General features: G+C 45.9%; 1 protein-coding gene across 1 annotated transcript in view; it reads left to right on the top strand.

The window, feature by feature from the left end:
* Positions 1 to 18,697, top strand: part of DGKI (diacylglycerol kinase iota) — a 380,807-nt gene that overhangs the window by 222,981 nt on the left and 139,129 nt on the right. The window contains exon 23 of the mRNA XM_042782691.1: positions 10,933 to 11,033. Coding sequence (XP_042638625.1) covers positions 10,933 to 11,033 — 101 coding nt within the window. The remainder of the gene's footprint in view (positions 1 to 10,932; positions 11,034 to 18,697) is intronic.

Here is an 18,697-nt window from a genome sequence, read left to right as displayed (position 1 = left end):
TGTTGTTATGTGCCGTCCAGTCGGCCCCGACTCCTAGCGACCCCTCCTTGGGTTTTCGAGGCAGTATCACTACGGAAGTAGATTGCCCAACCCTCCTTCCGAAAGTTACTGCTGTGAAAGTCCGCTGGAGCTGTTCTACACACCCAGGGCCAGGACGAGTCAGAATCCTCTCAAAGGTCACTGCTTTGGGTTGGGTTTAGTTTAGGGCAGGCTGAAGAGAGAAGGTGAGAGCCAAGCGGAGACTGAACGGCCCTTTGGAGATGCCTGATGGGGAATTACAGAATCAGAGGCACTTGCTAAGATCGAATGAGATGTCTGGGCTTTCTCTCAGCCCGTTGGAGCTTTATTTCCACGGTCTGGTGGGGAGATCGGAGGGAAGGGGCCTCGATGCTTTGTAAGCAGTGACACATCACAGATGGAGAGGAGCCTGGGAACCTGTTCCCCTTCCGCCCCGAAAGAACGGCCAACCATTGAACAGCGTTTTCTCCAGTCAAGCAGGCTGAGCTGTGGAGCTTGCGACTTACTGCCGACGCGAGCTTGGTTTGTCCTTGGCTCCAGTTTCAAAAGCTCCTGCACAACTCAGTTCCCATTCCCAGGGCATCGTTCTCTAGCCTGGGCAGAAGGCAACAGAATCCAGCATTAGAGCTTTGTGTGGATGTGGCAGGATCAGAAAAACTCTAAACCAAACTCACTGCCCTTGAGCTGGTTCCAACTCAACAACCCCTCCTAGGGTTTCTGAGGCAGTACCTCTACTGAAATAGAGGGCCTGGTCTTCTTTCTGAGGAGCAGTTCGTGGGCTTGAACTGTCAGTCTTCTGGTTAGTTTGGTTAGCAGTCAGATGCCTTAGGCACTAAGCCACAAGAGCTCCTGGCATGGTGGTTATGTTTGTGTGTCAACTTGGCTGGGCCTGGTTGAGGGGCTGGGCAGCTGGTGGTAGTTATTCCCCATGATGAGACTGGAAGTCAGCTCCATGGTGGGATCTACTACAAGCAGCTGACTAGCTGCCTTTAGGATGTGGTCTGCTTCCTGTATATAAGGAGAAGCCTTGAGGATAGTCTCTAGTTCATGGCACACTTGGACCCTGCATGTAGCTGTGTTGTTCAGCAGCCTGCCATGCTCTGCCGACCTTGGGACTTAAGTTAGTGGCCTGCTGTGTGGCTTGGTAACATCAGGACTTAGCCATTTTGTTTGTAGACCTTGGGCTTGTTAGCCTCAGCAGCCAGTAGCTGCCTGAGTGAAGAGATGCCTCTAGCTTCACTGGGCCGGGAGCAAAAGGCAGAGCTAAAGCCCAAGGTTGAGGAGCTTTCACCCAGCCCCTAGAGCCTGACACTTTGAACTTGGACTTAAAGCCTCCAAATTGTAAGAATAAACTCCTGTTTGTTGAGGCCATCCCATCTGTGGTATATTCCTGTCAGAGCGGCACTAGGGAACCAGAATGGCAGGATCAGAAACTCACTGTAAGTCTACGTCAGAAGCCTTGATTCAGTTTGGTTTGTACTGTTGAATATCAAGAGGCCCTCTTGGATGTGTGTCTGGATAGGTTATTGTCAGTGGGAGTTTGAAAAGGCTACAGGGAGACAGCAATTTCTAGAAGTTGCTAAAGGGAGTCGTTGAGAGAGAACGTACTGAGCAGGTCCAGCTGGAGAGTGGGTGGAGGGACAAGGACAGGCTCCTGCTTTACTCTGACTTCATTGCACAGCAAACTGAAAACCCAAACCGGTTGCCATTGAGCTGGTTCAGAGTCGTGGCAGGCCCCATGGGTTGCAGTGTGGAACTGTGATCCATGGCATTTCCGGTGGCTGATTTCTTGGAAGTAGATCACCAGGGCTTTCTTCCAAGGCACCCCTGGCTGGATTCAAAACTCCAGCCTTTTGGTTAAGTACCGAGTGCATTATCAATTGTACCAGCCAATGACGTCATCAGAGAATAGGTGGCTTTGATGTGACCCATTGGCCTGTGTCAGGATCGCTCACATGTCTGAATGTGCGCTGCTCCATTCTGATCATGTGGATTCCACTAGAGATGAGACGTGAGAGAGTGGGGAGCGTGGGCCAGCATGGACTTAACTGTGCGCCCACAGGCCAGGTAGGCTTAGGGCAGAGGGCGAGATGGACAGCAAAGCAGGGCCCACCAAGAGATTAGCTGCAAGTGAGTGCCTCAGAGACCCTCTGACTGCGAGCTGTGCCAGAGCCTCAGGCCTGTGCCCAGTCCCCAAGGAGCGGAACTTCCTTCCACTTCATTCATTCCTCTGTTCAAACCATTCGCTGACAGTGTGAGCCGGCTCTATTCTAGGTGCTGGACCTGCGGGGAAGAGTAAGAGATGGTCTTCCTTGCTGCAAAGTCACCCACGAGATTTGTATTTTAATCAGTCTGTCTTTAAAGTAAGGGCCCATTCAAATGCATTTAAAGATTACCAAGGAACATACTTTCTTGTATTTAGATTATGATCGCAGTAAAATCACACATCTGCATTGCTTGAGAGAAACTAAGGGCATTTATTTTCATTTTAGTTTAGTCAGGCCGGAAGGGGGAAAGGCAGACAGACTGCTGCTAGTTCCTGCCTGACCAAACAACTCTGGTGTCCAGGTGAGAAACGCCTGCTTAGGTTATACCTGAAATCCGGTGAGTCTACCAGGGGCGTGGCTCACGCTGAGCCCTGCACAAGGAGCGTGGCTCCCCCTTCACCACACACAAGGGGCGTGGCTCACACTGCATCACAAGGACCCCCAGGAAGACAGGGTATTGATCGGGTATGGGAGTTCAGGGTTATGTGGCAAACTTCACAGGGCTCTCTGCAGCATGAACGAGTATTTATGCCCACAGGGCTTTAAGTAAAGCATCTTCAAGCATTCCCAGGCCCCTCTATAGTTCCTATGCAACAGACTGTAGGGCCACGGAACTCTGAGTCTTGTCTCCTGACTGCTGTCCACAGACACTAAAACCTGCCAAGGTTTGTTATCCGCTAACTGCTAATCAGAGGCAGCCGACCCTGGCTTTAGCTATGATGTTATTTTTCTGGGCTGCATCAGGAGTATCGGGCTTATGGGAATTTAATATTGAATCAAACAATATAGGATTGTATGATCATACCCCAGAAGCAGCCTGATGATAATCTTAATAAAAACTATTTTGAACACTATTTTATTAAGGAGCACTGGTGGCTCTGTTACCACAGTGCCTAAGGCAGTTGACTGCTAACCAGAAGGCTGGTGGTTCAAACCCACCAGCCACTCTTCGGCAAGAAAGGTTGAGCAATCTACTTTCGTAGTGATACCGTCTCGGAAACCCAAGGAGGGGTCGCTGTGAGTCGGGTCCGACTCCACAGCAGTGCTTTTTTTTTTTTTTTTTTTTTTTTTTGATGGTTCCTGGTCAAAACTTTCTCCTACTAACTGAAAGGTCAGTGGTTCAAGGCCACCAGCCCTCCACAGGAGAAAGATGTGGCAGTCTGCTTCTGTAAAGATGACATGACATACAGCCTCAGAATCCCTATAGGGCAGTTCTGCTCCGTCGTATAGGGTCACTATGAGTTGGAATCCACTTGATAGAAACCAGTTTGTTTTTGTATTAGTTTATTTATCAGGACTATGCTAACCGCCTAACGTGCATCTTCTCATTCAATACTCATCGCCATCCTAACGTCACTCCCATTTCTCAGACCAGGAATTGTGTTCAGAGAAGGTCACTTTGGAGTTCTCAGAGTCAAGCATGTTAGCAGAGTTCAGATTGGAAGCCAGGCACCTGACTAGACACTCTGCTTTTCTGCTGTCTTGTCTTTTCTTACTGTGAAAGATGGTTCAGGCTTCCAGTGAAGAGCAGGAATTATGTGTGTCGGGGGTCCGGAAGCACCCCTTTTCCTCCTCATTTATGGACATGATGGGGGAGAGATTGGGCCTGTGCAGGAGATCGGAATGAGGGGAGTCTTTTATCACCTGGGAGACACAGGTGTAGTGAAGGAATGGATTGAGAGGATGAAGGGGTTTGGGACATATGGGTTGGACCCAATGTACTGCAATAGCACATAAACCCACTGCCATTGAGTCAGTTAGACTCAGAGTGATCCTGTCGGACAGAGTAGAGCTGTCCCGTAGGCTTTCCAAGGCTGTAAATCTTTACAAAAGCAGACGGCCTCATCTTTCTCCCATGGAGCAGCTGGTGCCTTTGAACACCAACGTTTTGGTTAGCAGCCAAATGCTTTAACCATTGCACTACCAGAGATCCTTGGAATTCCACCATAGGAACAGTGAAAAACAGCACGCTACTGGCACCATGCCACCTACAGAGGCCATAAAGAGTAGGAGGGCTTGATGTAAGTTGAGTAACAGTGAGAGTTAGGTGTTGTCTGAATGGAAGTCCACCTCCCCACCAACACTGCAGGCTATTAGTTGCTTATAAAGTACGTAAGGGGCATGGTGGTCTGAAAGGCCTTGGAGGCACCTATGAGTAAAGGCAAGGTTCCTGTTAGGATTGCTGATAGATTGGCATAGGGGAAGTTTGGGCATTATGCCCAGAGCCTTAAAACTTCCACTCAGGTCTTCAGACCAGTTCTTCCCAGTTCAGACTTAGTCAATGAAGCACAACCAGAATGGCTCTGAATCTGTGAAATGTGGGTGTCCTGGAACAGTAACTAGAATGGGAAGATATATGGGTCGGTGCCCTTATAGAAGCTTAATCTCCCTCTTAGGAAACAAGGAAAGTGTGTGCATTACATAGCAACCAGATCTCTTGACAAGCAGAGTCAGAAACAACAGTGCCCAGCTCAAAGATGGTGGTCAACCACACCACTTTGAGTGTGTGCTGTTCTCTACAGTGCTGCCAGTAATCCAGGCACCCACATCAGGTTCCTAAAAGGGCTTACTATGGGTCCTTTTAGTCTCCCATTCCAGGGCTTCAATGCATAATATTTCTTGTTCTAGTTATTATTCCATTACACTCACATTTTACAAACTCAGGTCCGTACCAATTTCGCTGTGTTGGCCATGACTGAACCAGTTCAAACCGGTTTGAAGCCATGCTGCCACTCTGTGTAAGGGGCCCAATCCCAGCATCTCAGAGGGAATTAGTGAGGAGGCTGCAGGTTGGGGTCACTGCCCCAATTTCAAGGGGTATCCCAGATTTCCAGATCCCTTTCAGAACCTGAGAGGCTCCAGGCATTTGGGTTCAGTGGCCCAATACAGAGCCTAGTCAGTATACGAGTTGCTTTTGGTAACTGTTGGCTCTAAGGGAAACACATTTTTATGCAGGGGGTGAGTCTCTTCTATGCTTTACTAACTTTCTTGGCAACATTTAATTTTAGAAAACTAATAGCAGTGCTGTTCCCCAGACACCAAGAGGCAGCTTTGTCATCCTCCACCTTCTGCCAGCCATTAGTGGGGCACTAATACATTGTGACATAAAGGAACACAATTGAATTACTTGGCCTTTATTTAATCTCTGTGCACTCTGTCTCCCCCATGTTTTAGCTGTCCATTTTCATGTTGTTAGTTGGCCTGTAAAATACCAGGGAGAAGATTCAGGCACATAGAATGTTCTGACACCAGCCAAGCCAGACAGCTTTCTCCCAGAGGAAGCCCAGGAGCTTGTTAGGGATGCCCAACAATGCTCTTGTGGTGCCGTCAACCTCCTACAACATCTGGCAGCAGCAGATGGTATCATTTGCTAGGAAGAACCTTAACTAGGAGAGCAGTTTGCAGAATAATTACAGTGATAATAGCTACAATCGATGGGACACTGTCCCTGGGCAGTGCAGACAGCACGCTCAGCTCCTAACTGAAAGGTTCAAGCCTACCCAGGTACCTTGGAAGAAAGGCCTGGTGGTCTATTTCTGAAAAAATCAGTCACTGAAACCCTTAAGGAGCACAGTTCTACTCTGATACACACAGGGTCACCACAAGTGAGAATGGACTCAGTAGCCACTGGTGAATGAGCCCTTCAGGTGGGCCAGGCATTTTCCTAAACTGCATTATGTGCATTGACTCATTTAATTGTCATGATACTCCTATGAGGTAGATACGGTTATTTCTCCCACTCTACCTGTAAGGCAACAGAGGGAAAAATTTTTCTGATTAGCCATAATTAGAAGAACCTTACCTCAAATCCAGGCCACCTGACTGGGGTCTGAACTTCTAACCACCTCACTAAGTATGCCTCCCATACTTACCATCTACAGCTACACTTAAAACCAGACCTTTTGCTGTTGAGTCAAATTCCAACTCATAGCAACTCTGTAGGACAAAGTAGAACTGCCCTGCAAGGTTTTTAAGGCTGTAATCTTTATGGAAGCAGACTGCCACATCTTCCTTCCACGGTGGGTTCAAACTTTTGGTTACCGCTGTACCATCAGGGCTCCTTCCTGTCTGCATCAGAGTTATGAATAACTTGGAGGGCCCACCGTGGACATTGTGGTCTGCAGCCCTACACTTTGCTGATATATCTCATCTAGGGCAACAGCTGAGACCAGAGTCACAAGTCAGAAGTATGGATATGAGCACACCTCTACTGGTGAGAAACTGGGGTGCTCCCTAGGTTGTTGGAGAAGATGGGAGCTCTAGTGTCAACATGCAGGAAGGTGGATGGAACAAGGCAGCGGGTAGTGGGTGAATCTCCATTTTCTTCCATCTTGCTCAGCTGGTCATTTAGGAGGTGCAGCAAGATAGTATGTGAACCACTTTGTCATCTGGAAAGTTCTATGCAAATGACGGTCCCTGTTGTGTGCCCATGGTGTGAGTCAGGAAGATTGGTGGGAGCCCTGGTTTAGGAGCAGTAGGGTGTGGGTCAGGGTTGGAGGGCAGAGGTGGAAAACTAGGGTTGAAAGCATGTAGACTGAGGGCGGGCACTGACAAACTGGAAGGTGGTGCACGTTGGTGAGCTCAAAGTCAGGGAGGTCCGTGGAAGAGCACAGAGACTGGTCTGCTGTCATCTTCTGACTCCCGTGTCCCACTGGGCAGCTGCTGCTGTGTGAAGTCATGGGTGGTATAAATAGTCAACGTGATCAGCTGGTAGACAAAACGTTGGAGGTTCGAGTCCACTCAGAAGCCCCTTGGAAGAAGGGCCTAGTGATCCCCTTCTGAAAAATTAGCCATTGAAAACCCTCTGGTCCACAGTTCTTCTCTGACACAAATGGGGCAGCCATGTCGACTCCATGGCAACTGCTTACCTCTGTTGTAACTTTAGTTTTGATACCTTCAGCTCACCTGGAGAAGACCAGAGCCTGCTGCCATTAGACCTACTGTTTCTTAAAAAAATGTGTGGGTCGGGCTCTTTTCACCTCTGCCCTCCCCCTCTTCCATGACACAGTACATGGAATACCTCATTGTATGCATCAAAAGTTCCTCTTATCTCCTGTACTTGTAGGAAAATACTTGATAATTACAGTCTTTGCAGATCACATGGATGGAATCGAGAATTAAACAATCAAATGCCTTTAATTTGGGGGAAGTATTTGGTACTAACAGTCTGTGGTCACTGTTTGTCACAGAAACTCTCATATTACTTAGTTCCACAATCAACACCAATGGAAGCAGTAGTAAAAAAATCAGATGATGGTTTGCACTGTGCAAATCTGCTGCAAAAGACCTCTTTAAAGTGCTGAAGAGCAAAGATATCTCCTTGAAGACTAAGATGTGCCTAACCCAAGCCATGATGTTTTCAGTAGCCTCACATGCATGTGAGAGCTGGACGATGAATAAGGAAGACCAAAGAAGAGTTGACGCTTTTGAGTTGTGGTATTGGCAAAGCATACTGAAAGTACTCTTGTTGTTGTTATGTACTGTCGAGTCAGATCTGATTCATAGCGACCACTACTTGGGTTTCCAAGGCAGTATTTCTACGGAAGTAGATTGCCCAACCTTCCTTCCGAGGAGTGGCTGGTGGGTTTGAACCATCAGCCTTCTGGTTAGCAGTCAAGTGCGTTAGCCACTATGCTACCAGAGCTCCTACTGAAGGTACTGAGTACTACCAAAGGAACTAACTAATCTGTCCCAGAAGAAGAACAGCCAGAATGCTCCTTAGAAGTGAGAGTGGCCAGACTTCATCTCACCTACTTTGGTCATGTGGTCATAAGGGCCAATTCCCTAGAGAAGGATGTCATGCTTGGTAAAGTGAAGGGTCAGTGAAAAAGGGAGAGGCCCTCAATGAGATGGATTGACACCGTGGCTGCAAGGATTGTGAGGATGCCACGTGTCGGGGCAGTGTTTCATTCTTTTGTACCCAGGGTTGCTATGAGCCGGAGCCAGCTCGTCAGTACCAAACAACAACAACGACGAATTGTCCATGACTTGTTTTCACTTAGCAGTATGTCCTGGTCACTAGACTTCCCTCTAAATGAATGTAGATCTCTACACTCATTTGTGATATCTTCCCAGTGTTGTCTTGTTTGAATGTCCCACAATCTACTTAACCACACCCTGTCGATGGTTCATTAATAAAAAGATTCTGAGCACCTGGAGACCACCTGACTTGTTAAACCAGGCTTGACGGTTTTGCCATCAAATCACAGGGATTCCTGCTATTGATCCTTTGACTGGAGGGCATAGACTCCTCAGAGGGCATTGCACAAAGAGGAACAGGAATTGGATGAAGCTAGCACCCAGAGCTCTTCACCCATCTCTGCCACAGGTAGCTCTGTGACTAAAGACACTCGCGCTTTGAGCCTCATTTCCTTATCTATAAATGATGGTGTGGGAATGCATGATATTTAAGGTCTGTTCCATCAATTTGCATTCAGATACTTTTTAACAAAGGATCTCTGGTGGCATAGTGCCTAAGGCAGCTGACTGCTAACCAGAAGCCAAAGCAACCATCCATGGAAGGAAGACTGGGCAATCTACTTCCATTTACCACCTCGGAAACCCAGAAGGGGTCACTATGAGTCGGAATCGACTCGATGGCAGTGAGCTTGGTTTTTTGGTTTTCAAACCATCACTCCCATGACTACTTAAATACTCATGTCAGTTTTATTCATCATGCCTGGTCAACGTCCAGCCGGGTGCTGACACAGAGTAGACACCCAACAGACCAGCTCTGAGCGAATGGATGACACAGCCATCATGTTTGTGTTTTCAGCTTTCCCCTGGAAATGCCCATGTCTGTGGTTTTGTACTGGCTTTGCTTTTAATCTGATGACCTTCAAACAGGCTTACCATCTCTTTATAGAATTTGTGCATTTATATCTAGGTATTGAAATAGTCATAGCTTCATATTGTGTGTGTGTGTGTGTGTGTGGAGTACTATGTGTGGTTGTACATGTATGTCTCTGTAGTTGAATACATATGTGTTATTTTTGATTGAGGGAGATATATTTTGCCCTGAGATTTTAGAGAAAAGAATGAGATTGAATTATTTTTTCCTCTCCTCTTCCAGAGTTGCAGTGAAATTAAATGAGTGTGTATACATGTATGTGTGTTTGATGTAGAGGTAGAGAGAGGTGTCCTGACAATATTTTAAAAGTATCTCCTCCCTCCTTCCCTCTTTCTCTCCTTTCCTCTTTCAATTCCTTTCCTTCCCCCTTCCCTCCCTCTCTCCCTTCCCTTCCTTTCTTCCTTTCCTGTTCCCTTTCATCCATCTGTCCATCCATCCACTGAACAGAGTTGAGGAATAATGACGTTCTTTCTGCTCTCATCAGTGGTGATGATTGTTCTGTAATAGAAGAAAGGAGAAGTAATCCTCTCTTTGAACCAAGGAAATCTTAGTATAATAGTTACTGTGGAAAGACAAGTGGGGATTGTGTTATGTTACAGGACCATACTTACTTATCTTGTTATCCAAATTTTCACATTTACGACAATAGTAAAAAATCTATTTTGCACATTAACAACATACGTGGGGCAGTAGTGAATGCTGAAGTGTGATGCAAGAGTAATGGCAGCTGATGTTTAAGATTATGTGTCAGTGGGCTGGGTCGTGATTCTCAGTGGTTTGGCAATTATGTAATGATGTAACTTGGCACTTATGTGATGATACAATTTGACAGTTATGTAATGATGAAACTTGGTAGTTATGTAATGACATAGCCATCTTCCATTTTGTGATCTGATGTGGTCGTCCTCCATTTTTGCGTCATGCTGATTTTTTGCATAATGACCTGGTCTTTGGAACCTACCCAGGTCAATAAGTGAGGAGTGGGTTTAAATGTACTGATTGATAGTGATGGTGAGGAACACTAAATAATTTCATTCAACTAATGCCCACAATTAACTGTTTTGAAAATGTTACTTAAGAAAATCAAAAGGGTCTAGAAAAAGTCATTCTGAGGGAGAACAGGAGACTTCGGAAAGTGTGGTGTTGCCCCCTTTAATTGCTGAATGTGTCCTGACCATACTGAAGTTCATTCCATGCTTCATGACCTTAACAAAACAACACTGGACATCATTTAAAGTTGTTCTTCAGTTTCGTGTTCAGAGGTACCATCCCGGGGCAGCACTGGTTTTAATACACTTTAGCTGAGACTTCTGTGATGTGTAGGGTGATTTCAATCCGAGTCCTGGCCTGTCGAGGTTCTCGGTCTGATTTTTGTAGATACTCTATCCCTGTGCGGTTGCCATTGGCTGTGCCCACTGTTGTTGGCACGTTTGCCCAGGGTAGTTCTTACAGCTCCACCTCACTCCTCCTGTTTCAGACTCGCTACATCACGTATGCTGTGGAACCAAGACATGATCTTATTAAAACTGTGAATCAATGAATAGAAGACATACTGTAAGCATGGGCTGAGAGGCGTTTTCTGCTTAGTGTCATGTCCTTACCCAAACTCCAGAAACTCGGAAATTTTTGGAGAAGAGTGCTCCAGATAGTTGCAGTATTTGGGAAAGGACCCACAGTTCTGCTTTCGTGAGAACTTTTCCTTCTAAGCATGAAGAGACTGTACTGCTGTTAGTCTCTCCAGGTGTGTGACACCCAGCTCCACTTTCTCGTATCTAACGACGTGGTCTTATTTTGCAGTCCCCAGTCTGTCCCAGACCGCCTGCGGATCCGAGTGAACAAAATCAGTTTACAAGACTATGAAGGATTCCACTACGACAAGGAGAAGCTCCGGGAAGCTTGTAAGTTGGACGTGCCTAATTGATTTCATGTGGTCAGCCTGTCTCCAGCTTCTTGATTTTCCTTGGTTTGATGGATAGATTCATTAGTCCTTGTGTCTGAACACCATGTTAGAGAAATGAAGAGTGGTAATATGCCCACTCCAGGCAATGATGTATGAGCCCAAGAACATGGAACTCAGAAGCAGGAGCAGCAGAGAAAATCATTCTGCCGTGGATGCCAAGTCACAATCTTGTTTTGTTCACTACTCTAGTCTCAGGCTTACCTAGATGAGAAAAGCAGAAATGTGGTTGTAGTACGTGGTATAGTAACATCCAGAAAACTCCTGAGATTAACACGTCTTCTTCTGGAGCCTGTATTTCCAAATTACCAATTGTGCAAGGGTGACAGGGTTCCCATGAAGACAAGTCCAGCTCCTCTAGCTACTAGGCTTTTGTGTGATGTTGGAGACTAGATGTTATGCTGTTGTTCGATGCAAGAGATGGCCACAGGATGCTAAAGGTGATGATTAAGTGGCTCATTGGTGGTGAGGCACCGTTGTTTCTGCAGTCTTCCACTGAGTCGGTATATGAAATACTTCCCAGTGTTCCCATTTTTCACAAGCTTCTTGAAATGCACATCTACATGTTAGTTCCTCTCGTCAGCCACTCATTCGGTAGCTTTGGGGCAGGTTTCATCTTCCAGTCACTATTTTAGGACATGTGGGGTGCTCAGGTGAAGCAGTCCAGAAGAAACTAAGACCATTGATGTGTTAGATGTTAGGGTCCTGGGCTTCTCCATAATTGTGGGGAGCCAATAGTCGAGTGTCGTATAGTTAGAGAAGGTAAGGAGGGTACCAGGGAGCAGGTAAGGAGCCAATAAAAAGAAAGGAGCTTCATGTAGAACCAGAGGTTTGTGAGCCAAAGCTCCGAATGACCTCTCCGTGTGGACCATCCTGCAAGTGCAGACAAGGTGAAGAGTTGCAGCTGGGAGGCATGGGGTAGGAGATGCAATCCTGAGAAGCTGGCCTCTGTGCTGATTCCTGAGCTCCTATCTGGAGTGAGGCTTAGTGGCTGGTGGTCCTGAGGCCCAGGGACAGTCTCAGGGATACATTCTGGGGTATGTACGATCTGGAGAGTGCAGTGGGTGAGGATCCATTTTTCAGGTGGGCCCGTCACCGCACCTTCTAGAGAATTCTATGTGAAATTTCTGCTTTCTCAGCTCTCCAGCTGCCCTGCTTCCTCAGCCCTTTCAGTTCTTTCTCCTGTTAGTTTCTCCCCCGGTGTCTTACTCTGTTTTCTTTGGTAGGAAGGTCTGAGCTGGAGGAGGAGCAGTCCTTGAACATCTGCACCTCTTCCTTCTGGAAATGACAAATCCCCTTTTCTCACGGGAATGAGATTATACACAACAGACTGACACAATATAGTTTAACCCACGAAGTGACACACGTGCATATTTTCAATGGTAGATGTGGTGCTTTAGCTACAATGTAGAGTAACTTGATTTTGGGAAGTTACTAATTCTAAAGGATGGTGTGTTATGCTTTCTTCAAGATTCTAAACAAATGGCTTTAAATTTTGAATGATAAGCAAGAGAATAGACTTCCAGTCAGTACTGTTTTGCAGCTTACAGAAACTCTGAGGGAAGTCAGTTGGCAGTGGGGAAGCATTTGAAAGTTTTGGCTGAAATGAGACTTGAGGCTTATCTGTGGATTCCAATAATCTGTTCTATCTTTTCTGTGGCGATATCTGTCCACCGTTGCCAGAGGTAATTGCGATGTGAGTTTCTGCAAGAAGATGACATTTCCTGCAAGTGCTTTGCTCATCATGTCTTATGTGATAAAACTTACATGTGAGGAAACTTCTTATATCAAACTGGGGGAGGTAACTTGGTTCAGATAAGCGTCCAATAGAGTCAGCAGTTTATGGGGACCCAGCAGAACAAAGAGATTTTCAAAGTGCAGATAAAGATGTTATCTTATACCAAAGATTTGGGGTTTAAGGAAACGATAGTAATTGGAAGAAAAATGGCCAACTCCATCATTCTACTTGTGTGTGTGTGTGTGTGTGGTAAAATAGATAAAACATTTGCAATCTTAACTGTAGAATATTGGCATTAATTATGTTCACCATGTTCCACAATCATCACCATTATCCATTTCCAAAATGCTGACTCATGCAAACCAGATCTCTGTGCCCATTAAGCAGTATCACCCCAAGTGTCCTTCTCCCTGGCTGGTGGTAGCCACTGCTCTATTCTCTGTCTCTGTGCATGTGCCTGTTTTAGACATCTCATGTAATTGCGATCACACTGTGTGTGTCCTTTTGTGTCCGACTTGTTTCACTCACTGTAATGTTGTCAAGGTTCATCCATGTTGTAGCATGTATCAGAAATTCCTTTCTCTTCATGGCTGAGCAATCTTCTACCATGTGGATAGACTACACTTGTCATCTGTTGATAAACACTTGGGTTGTTTCCAGCTTTTGGCGATTGTGAACGAGAACACTGCTGTACAGGTATCTGTTTGAGTCCCTGCTTTCAGTTCTCCTGGGCATATATAGGAAGGAGTGGAATTGCTTTTTTTTTTTTTTTGGTTTATGGGAATTATGTTTAACTTTTTGAGGACCCACCAAACACAGCCATTCTACTTTCAGTCTGTGATTATGGTCCTTCTAACCAGCAGTTGCTCAGGAAAGCTTGTCCCCTGAGGTTCTTTTGGCTGAACTTCACCTGACTGCAGATCATGGCAAAGCTACAGAGCTCAAGTTGACTATAAAAACAAAAACCAGTTCAAGCCCATACATGACATGTGTGCCATAACTCTTATCTCAGGGGCGTTCATTAAGTGAAATACATAGGGCACAGCTAGATGAAAGGGCCTCTGGGAATGTCCTCTGCCCTGTGTCCCAGAAGAACAAAAGGGCCATCCTCTTAAGCCTTTAATGTAATGTTCACAAAGCCAGTGCTGCCTTACTGGGAACTTAATTCCCTTTTTTGATGAGATGCCTGTGACTCATACAGGCAGCCTGTGGCTGTTTGCCATCACTGTTTAATAGACTCTTGCCCACGTGTCTGGATCAGTGATTCATATTCAATTACTAGAGCCATGTTTGTTGTCTAACAAAACCCGGCTTCCATCTGTAAGGCAGGACTCGCTGGTAATCACACTCATAAAACCAAAAAAACCAAACCCACTTCCGTGGAGTCAATTCTGACTCATAGCGACCCCTCCTTGGGTTTCCGAGGCCGTATCTCTATGGAAATAGATTGCCCAATCTTCCTTCCGAGGAGTGGCTGGTGGGTTTGAACTGCCAGCCTTTTGATTAGCAGTCAGCCTTAGGCACTGTGCCACCAGAGCTCCCTGGCTGGGCTTATATTCAGCCCAGAGAGAGAAGAGCATGCTAGTTCAAATATGACCCATACCCTTTCCACCTAGTCCCATCTGACCTGGTGGTGTCCCCCAATGGGGGTGGACTGTCCTTGCCAGTGCCTCCCACAGCTCTTGCTGGCGAATTTCAGACTTACGTAAAGCAATTAATGTCTTCTTCGCTGGATTCATGATTTATTAGCTCGAGATAATGGCAATGACTTGTGGGAGTGAAGACGGCTATTCGGTTTAAGAGGTAGAGCACAAACAGAAAGGGGCCACATTTAAAAAGAAAAGAAAATGTTAACAAATCTGCAATAATGAGCGCAGAAAACTACTCGCATCAACCAAATAAAGTATGTAAGTAGGTCGATAACAAACGTAATCAGATAGTCTAGGCAAAGGGGCAACAGTTTTTGAAAATCTGTTGTGTTCCTAACTCCAAGAGAGTGTCATCAGCGTAGATAGTTTTGATATCTAAAATAACTTCATAGTGGCCAAAATGGAACTCTGTTCCGTGGAAACTTCTTCCTTTTCCTTCTGGTATGAGCTTACTCTGCACTTTTGAGATGCCATGATGATTCAAAGAAGTCTAAGGCCTAAAACACAAATAGCAAAAGACAGTCTGGGGCCAATTGGAAGCAGATGTCCTCTCTGAAAGTTAGACGGGGACTAACACGTGTTACATATCAGGCAAGTGTTCAGCAGTCCTCTTACATACTGTATACATCTCAGGATACTGTTCTTCTTGCTGACATCCAATTTAAAAGAAAAAATAATAGAATCTAGTATTTCTGGAGGTGGTTGGAACCCATTTTCTGCTGGTCTGTGTATGTAGGTACGTGTGTGTGTGCACATATAGGTATATATCTGAGAAGAAGGAGCTCTGGTAGTATAGTGCCTATGGCATCTGACTACTAACCAGGAGGCTGGCAGTTCAAATTCACCAGCCACTCCTCGGAAGGAAGATGGGGCAATCTACTTCATAGTGATACTGCCTCGGCAACCCAAGGAGGGGTCGCTATGAGTCGGGTCCGACTCAACGGCACATAACAACAACAACAACAACATCCAAGAAGACAACCCAGTTGGTGTCAGGTTGACTCCAAGTCATGGCAACACCATGTGTGTCCAAGTAGAGCTGGGCTCCAGAGGGTTTCAGTGGCTGAGGTTTTCAGAAGTAGATACCCAGGCCTTTCTTCTCAGGTTCCTCTGGGGGACGCTAACCTCCAACCATTTGGTTAGCAGAGTCCATTAACCATTTGCACTACCCAGAGACTCCATATCTTGGGAAATGGTACTGAAATGGGAAGTGTTCAAGACAGGCATATTTATCCTTAGGTTGCCTCATTCATAAAACCTCACTCACATAATCCATTAATGAAGGGAAAGCTTAGAGTTGCTTTCAGTCCTCTGCTGACCTTCAAGGATTTATCTGGTTAACACTAATGATGTTAGGCGTGCACCCTAACCAGGTGTTTGGGTGATTGCCCTAAAGGGCTTTCCTTGTCTTTTGTTTGGCTTAGTGACTTAATGAAAAAGTCAGAAATGTTTGTCATTGAATCCCAGTTGCAATCTTGACCAAGGAACTTACTTATCTAATGGTCAAATCTCTGATCTTTAGAAGGAGAATGCAGTATGGGGAGCCACCTCATAGCGAAGTGTGGTGAAGTGTAATGGTAGATATGAAACACCTGGCACATGCTCTCCAGGCCTGGTGGCTGTGGTGGCTGCGGTTGCTGGCATTGACCAGACAGAGCTGTCTCACTGCCTTCAGTCCACAGGTCCATGGAGGCAGGCTCAGCCAGCTGCCCTCACTGCACGTCTTTCCTCACCTCAAACTGCACCTGCCGCCACCTTCCGACTCTCTTTCTTACTTTCACAAATAGAACTGAAGACATAATACATGTCACAGAACAGACGTGAGGAGAAAACATAATGAATTGTTCCATTTGCTTGTATTGTGTCTGCTATCTACAGGAGGCTGGAAAGTTCTGGAAACTATGGAACATAAAAACACTGCACTCCCACATTGGGTGTTCTAGCCAGTTAGCTCCAAACTCCCTTAAGTCCTAAACATTCTCTTAAATCTTTCATCTGGTATCCATCACTGAATGTATTTTGGAATAATTTTAGGTTTCCAAAAAAGTTGCAAAGATACTGTGGAGTTTTCATACACCCCTCACCCAGTTTCCTCATCGTTAAACATTGTCTGTTATCATGGCACGTTTGTCAACACTGAGGACTGGTATTGATTGTTTTGGTCATCTACTGCTGTCAGAAATATCACAAGCATGTTTGATAAACTGAAACTTACTTTCTCACAGTTTCCAAACCAAAACCAAACCCACTGCTGTGGAGTTGGATCCGACTCACAGCAACCCCTCTTTGGGTTTCTGAGGCGGTATCACTACGGAAGTAGATTGCCCAATCTTCTTTCCGAGGAGTGGCTGGTAGGTTTGAACCGCTGGCTTTCTGGTTAGCAGTCAGGTGCTTTAGGCACTGCGTACACGTTGGCTAAAATCACTGACTTATTGTTTGCCATTTACAGTTGGATGTTAATCTCTCATGTAAGTGGATGACAGGGCTGTGGGCGGAGGTTCGGCCTCAGTCAGGCAGGCAGTCCATTCTGAAATCTGTCCCGGAGCTCAGTGATGTCAGTCTACCTTCTGACAGGCACTGTCTGTCCTTCTGCACGTGGGCTTAGGTTTATTCCTATTTTCGTGAATGACATTGAGCCAGAGTTTTGTGCTCAGTTTGTTCTACTGTTCTTGCCTACCTTTTGTCTGTGTCTTATGTATGTTGTTGTTCTTGTTATGTGCCGTCAAGTTGGCCCCGACTCATAGCGACCCCTCCTTGGGTTTCCGAGGCAGTATCACTATGGAAGTAGGATTGCCCAACCTTCCTTCCGAGGAGTGGCTGGTGGGTTTGAACCACCAGCCTTCTGGTTAGCAGTCAAGTGCTTTAGCCACTATGCTACCAGAACTCCTTGTCTTATGTATATCCACTGTTTATTAAAAACATGATAATAGTAATAGTAGTTACCATATATGCGTTCTTACTGTAAGCTGGGTCTTGAACTTTCTATGCATGTCATGTAATTTAATCCTCCCAGAATCCTTCTGGGAGAGAGAATGTTGTTAACTCCATTTTACAGACACAGCACCTGAGGTAGAGACAAGTTCAGGAAGCAGGCTAAGATGGCACGGCCAGGCAGCCGAGGGGCTGGTATTGGGCATACTCATGTAATCACTATCTGTCAAGTTCGTGTTTTCTTTTTTAACTTCTCATTGTGGTTGGGGTGAAACTTTGCAGAGCAAATTGGTTTTGCATCCAGCAGTTCCGTCACATTCTGTTTGGTGACACTGATTGCACTCTCACAAGGTAACAGCGTTCTTCCCACCTCCTCCCTGTGTTTCCCGTTTCCCTCTCTGTCCTTCTGTCCTCTCTCTTCCTGCCTTCTGAGCTTTGTTCTTGGGCAATCGCTGCCCCTTGATCTTATGTGATTGATTGTTCTAATGAGCACATACCTCCCCGGTGTTACTGTTCACCTAACAGGCCTATCATTTGGCTGAAAGATGAGCCATGGGGAGTGAGTTCACTTCCAGGCTTGAAGGGTGTCTCAGAGGTTTCACCAGTCTCTGTTGGACCAATAAGCCTGGGCTTTTTTATGATTTTGAATTTTGTTCCACATTTTCCACCACTCTATCTGGGACCTCTTCTTGTGATCCCTTTCAGGGATATCAGCAGTGGTAGCCGGGCACCATCTAGTTCTTCTGATCTCAGGGTCATGGAGGCTGAGATTCACGTGCTCCATTAGTCTTTTGGACCAATTGTTTCCTGAGTCTTTGATTTTTTTCACTCTTCTTTGCTTCAGACAGAGAAGGACCAGTAGTTGCACCTTAGATGGCTGCTCACAAGCTTTTAAGACCCCAGTCACTACTCACCAAAGTAGGATGAAGAACATTGTCTTTGTGGATTCTGTTATGACAACTGACCTTGGTGTCCCCTGAGACTATGTTCCTGAGCCTCTAGGCCTAGTGATTCATTCCCTCAAGATGAAAGTTCCTATGTCCTTATATAAAGTAACTAATAGCACAGGGAAAAACTAGTTTTCCATTTGTTTGTGATACCACTTAAATACCTTCTTATGTAAGCCCACTTGACTTTAATTTACCATGTTGTTGTTGTTGTTGTTACGTGCCGTCGAGTCGGCCCCGACTCATTGCGACCCCTCCTTGGGTTTCCGAGGCAGTATCACTACGGAAGTAGGATTGCCCAACCTTCCTTCCGAGGAGTGGCTGGTGGGTTTGAACCGCC

The sequence above is a fragment of the Orycteropus afer genome, unplaced genomic scaffold, assembly GCF_000298275.1.
Source record: "Orycteropus afer afer isolate SDZICR_OR568_19922 unplaced genomic scaffold, OryAfe1.0 scaffold00413, whole genome shotgun sequence".
Classification (NCBI taxonomy): Eukaryota; Metazoa; Chordata; class Mammalia; order Tubulidentata; family Orycteropodidae; genus Orycteropus; species Orycteropus afer.
The sequence above is the reverse complement of the archived record's forward strand: the minus strand, read 5'-3'. Positions and strand labels throughout refer to the sequence as shown.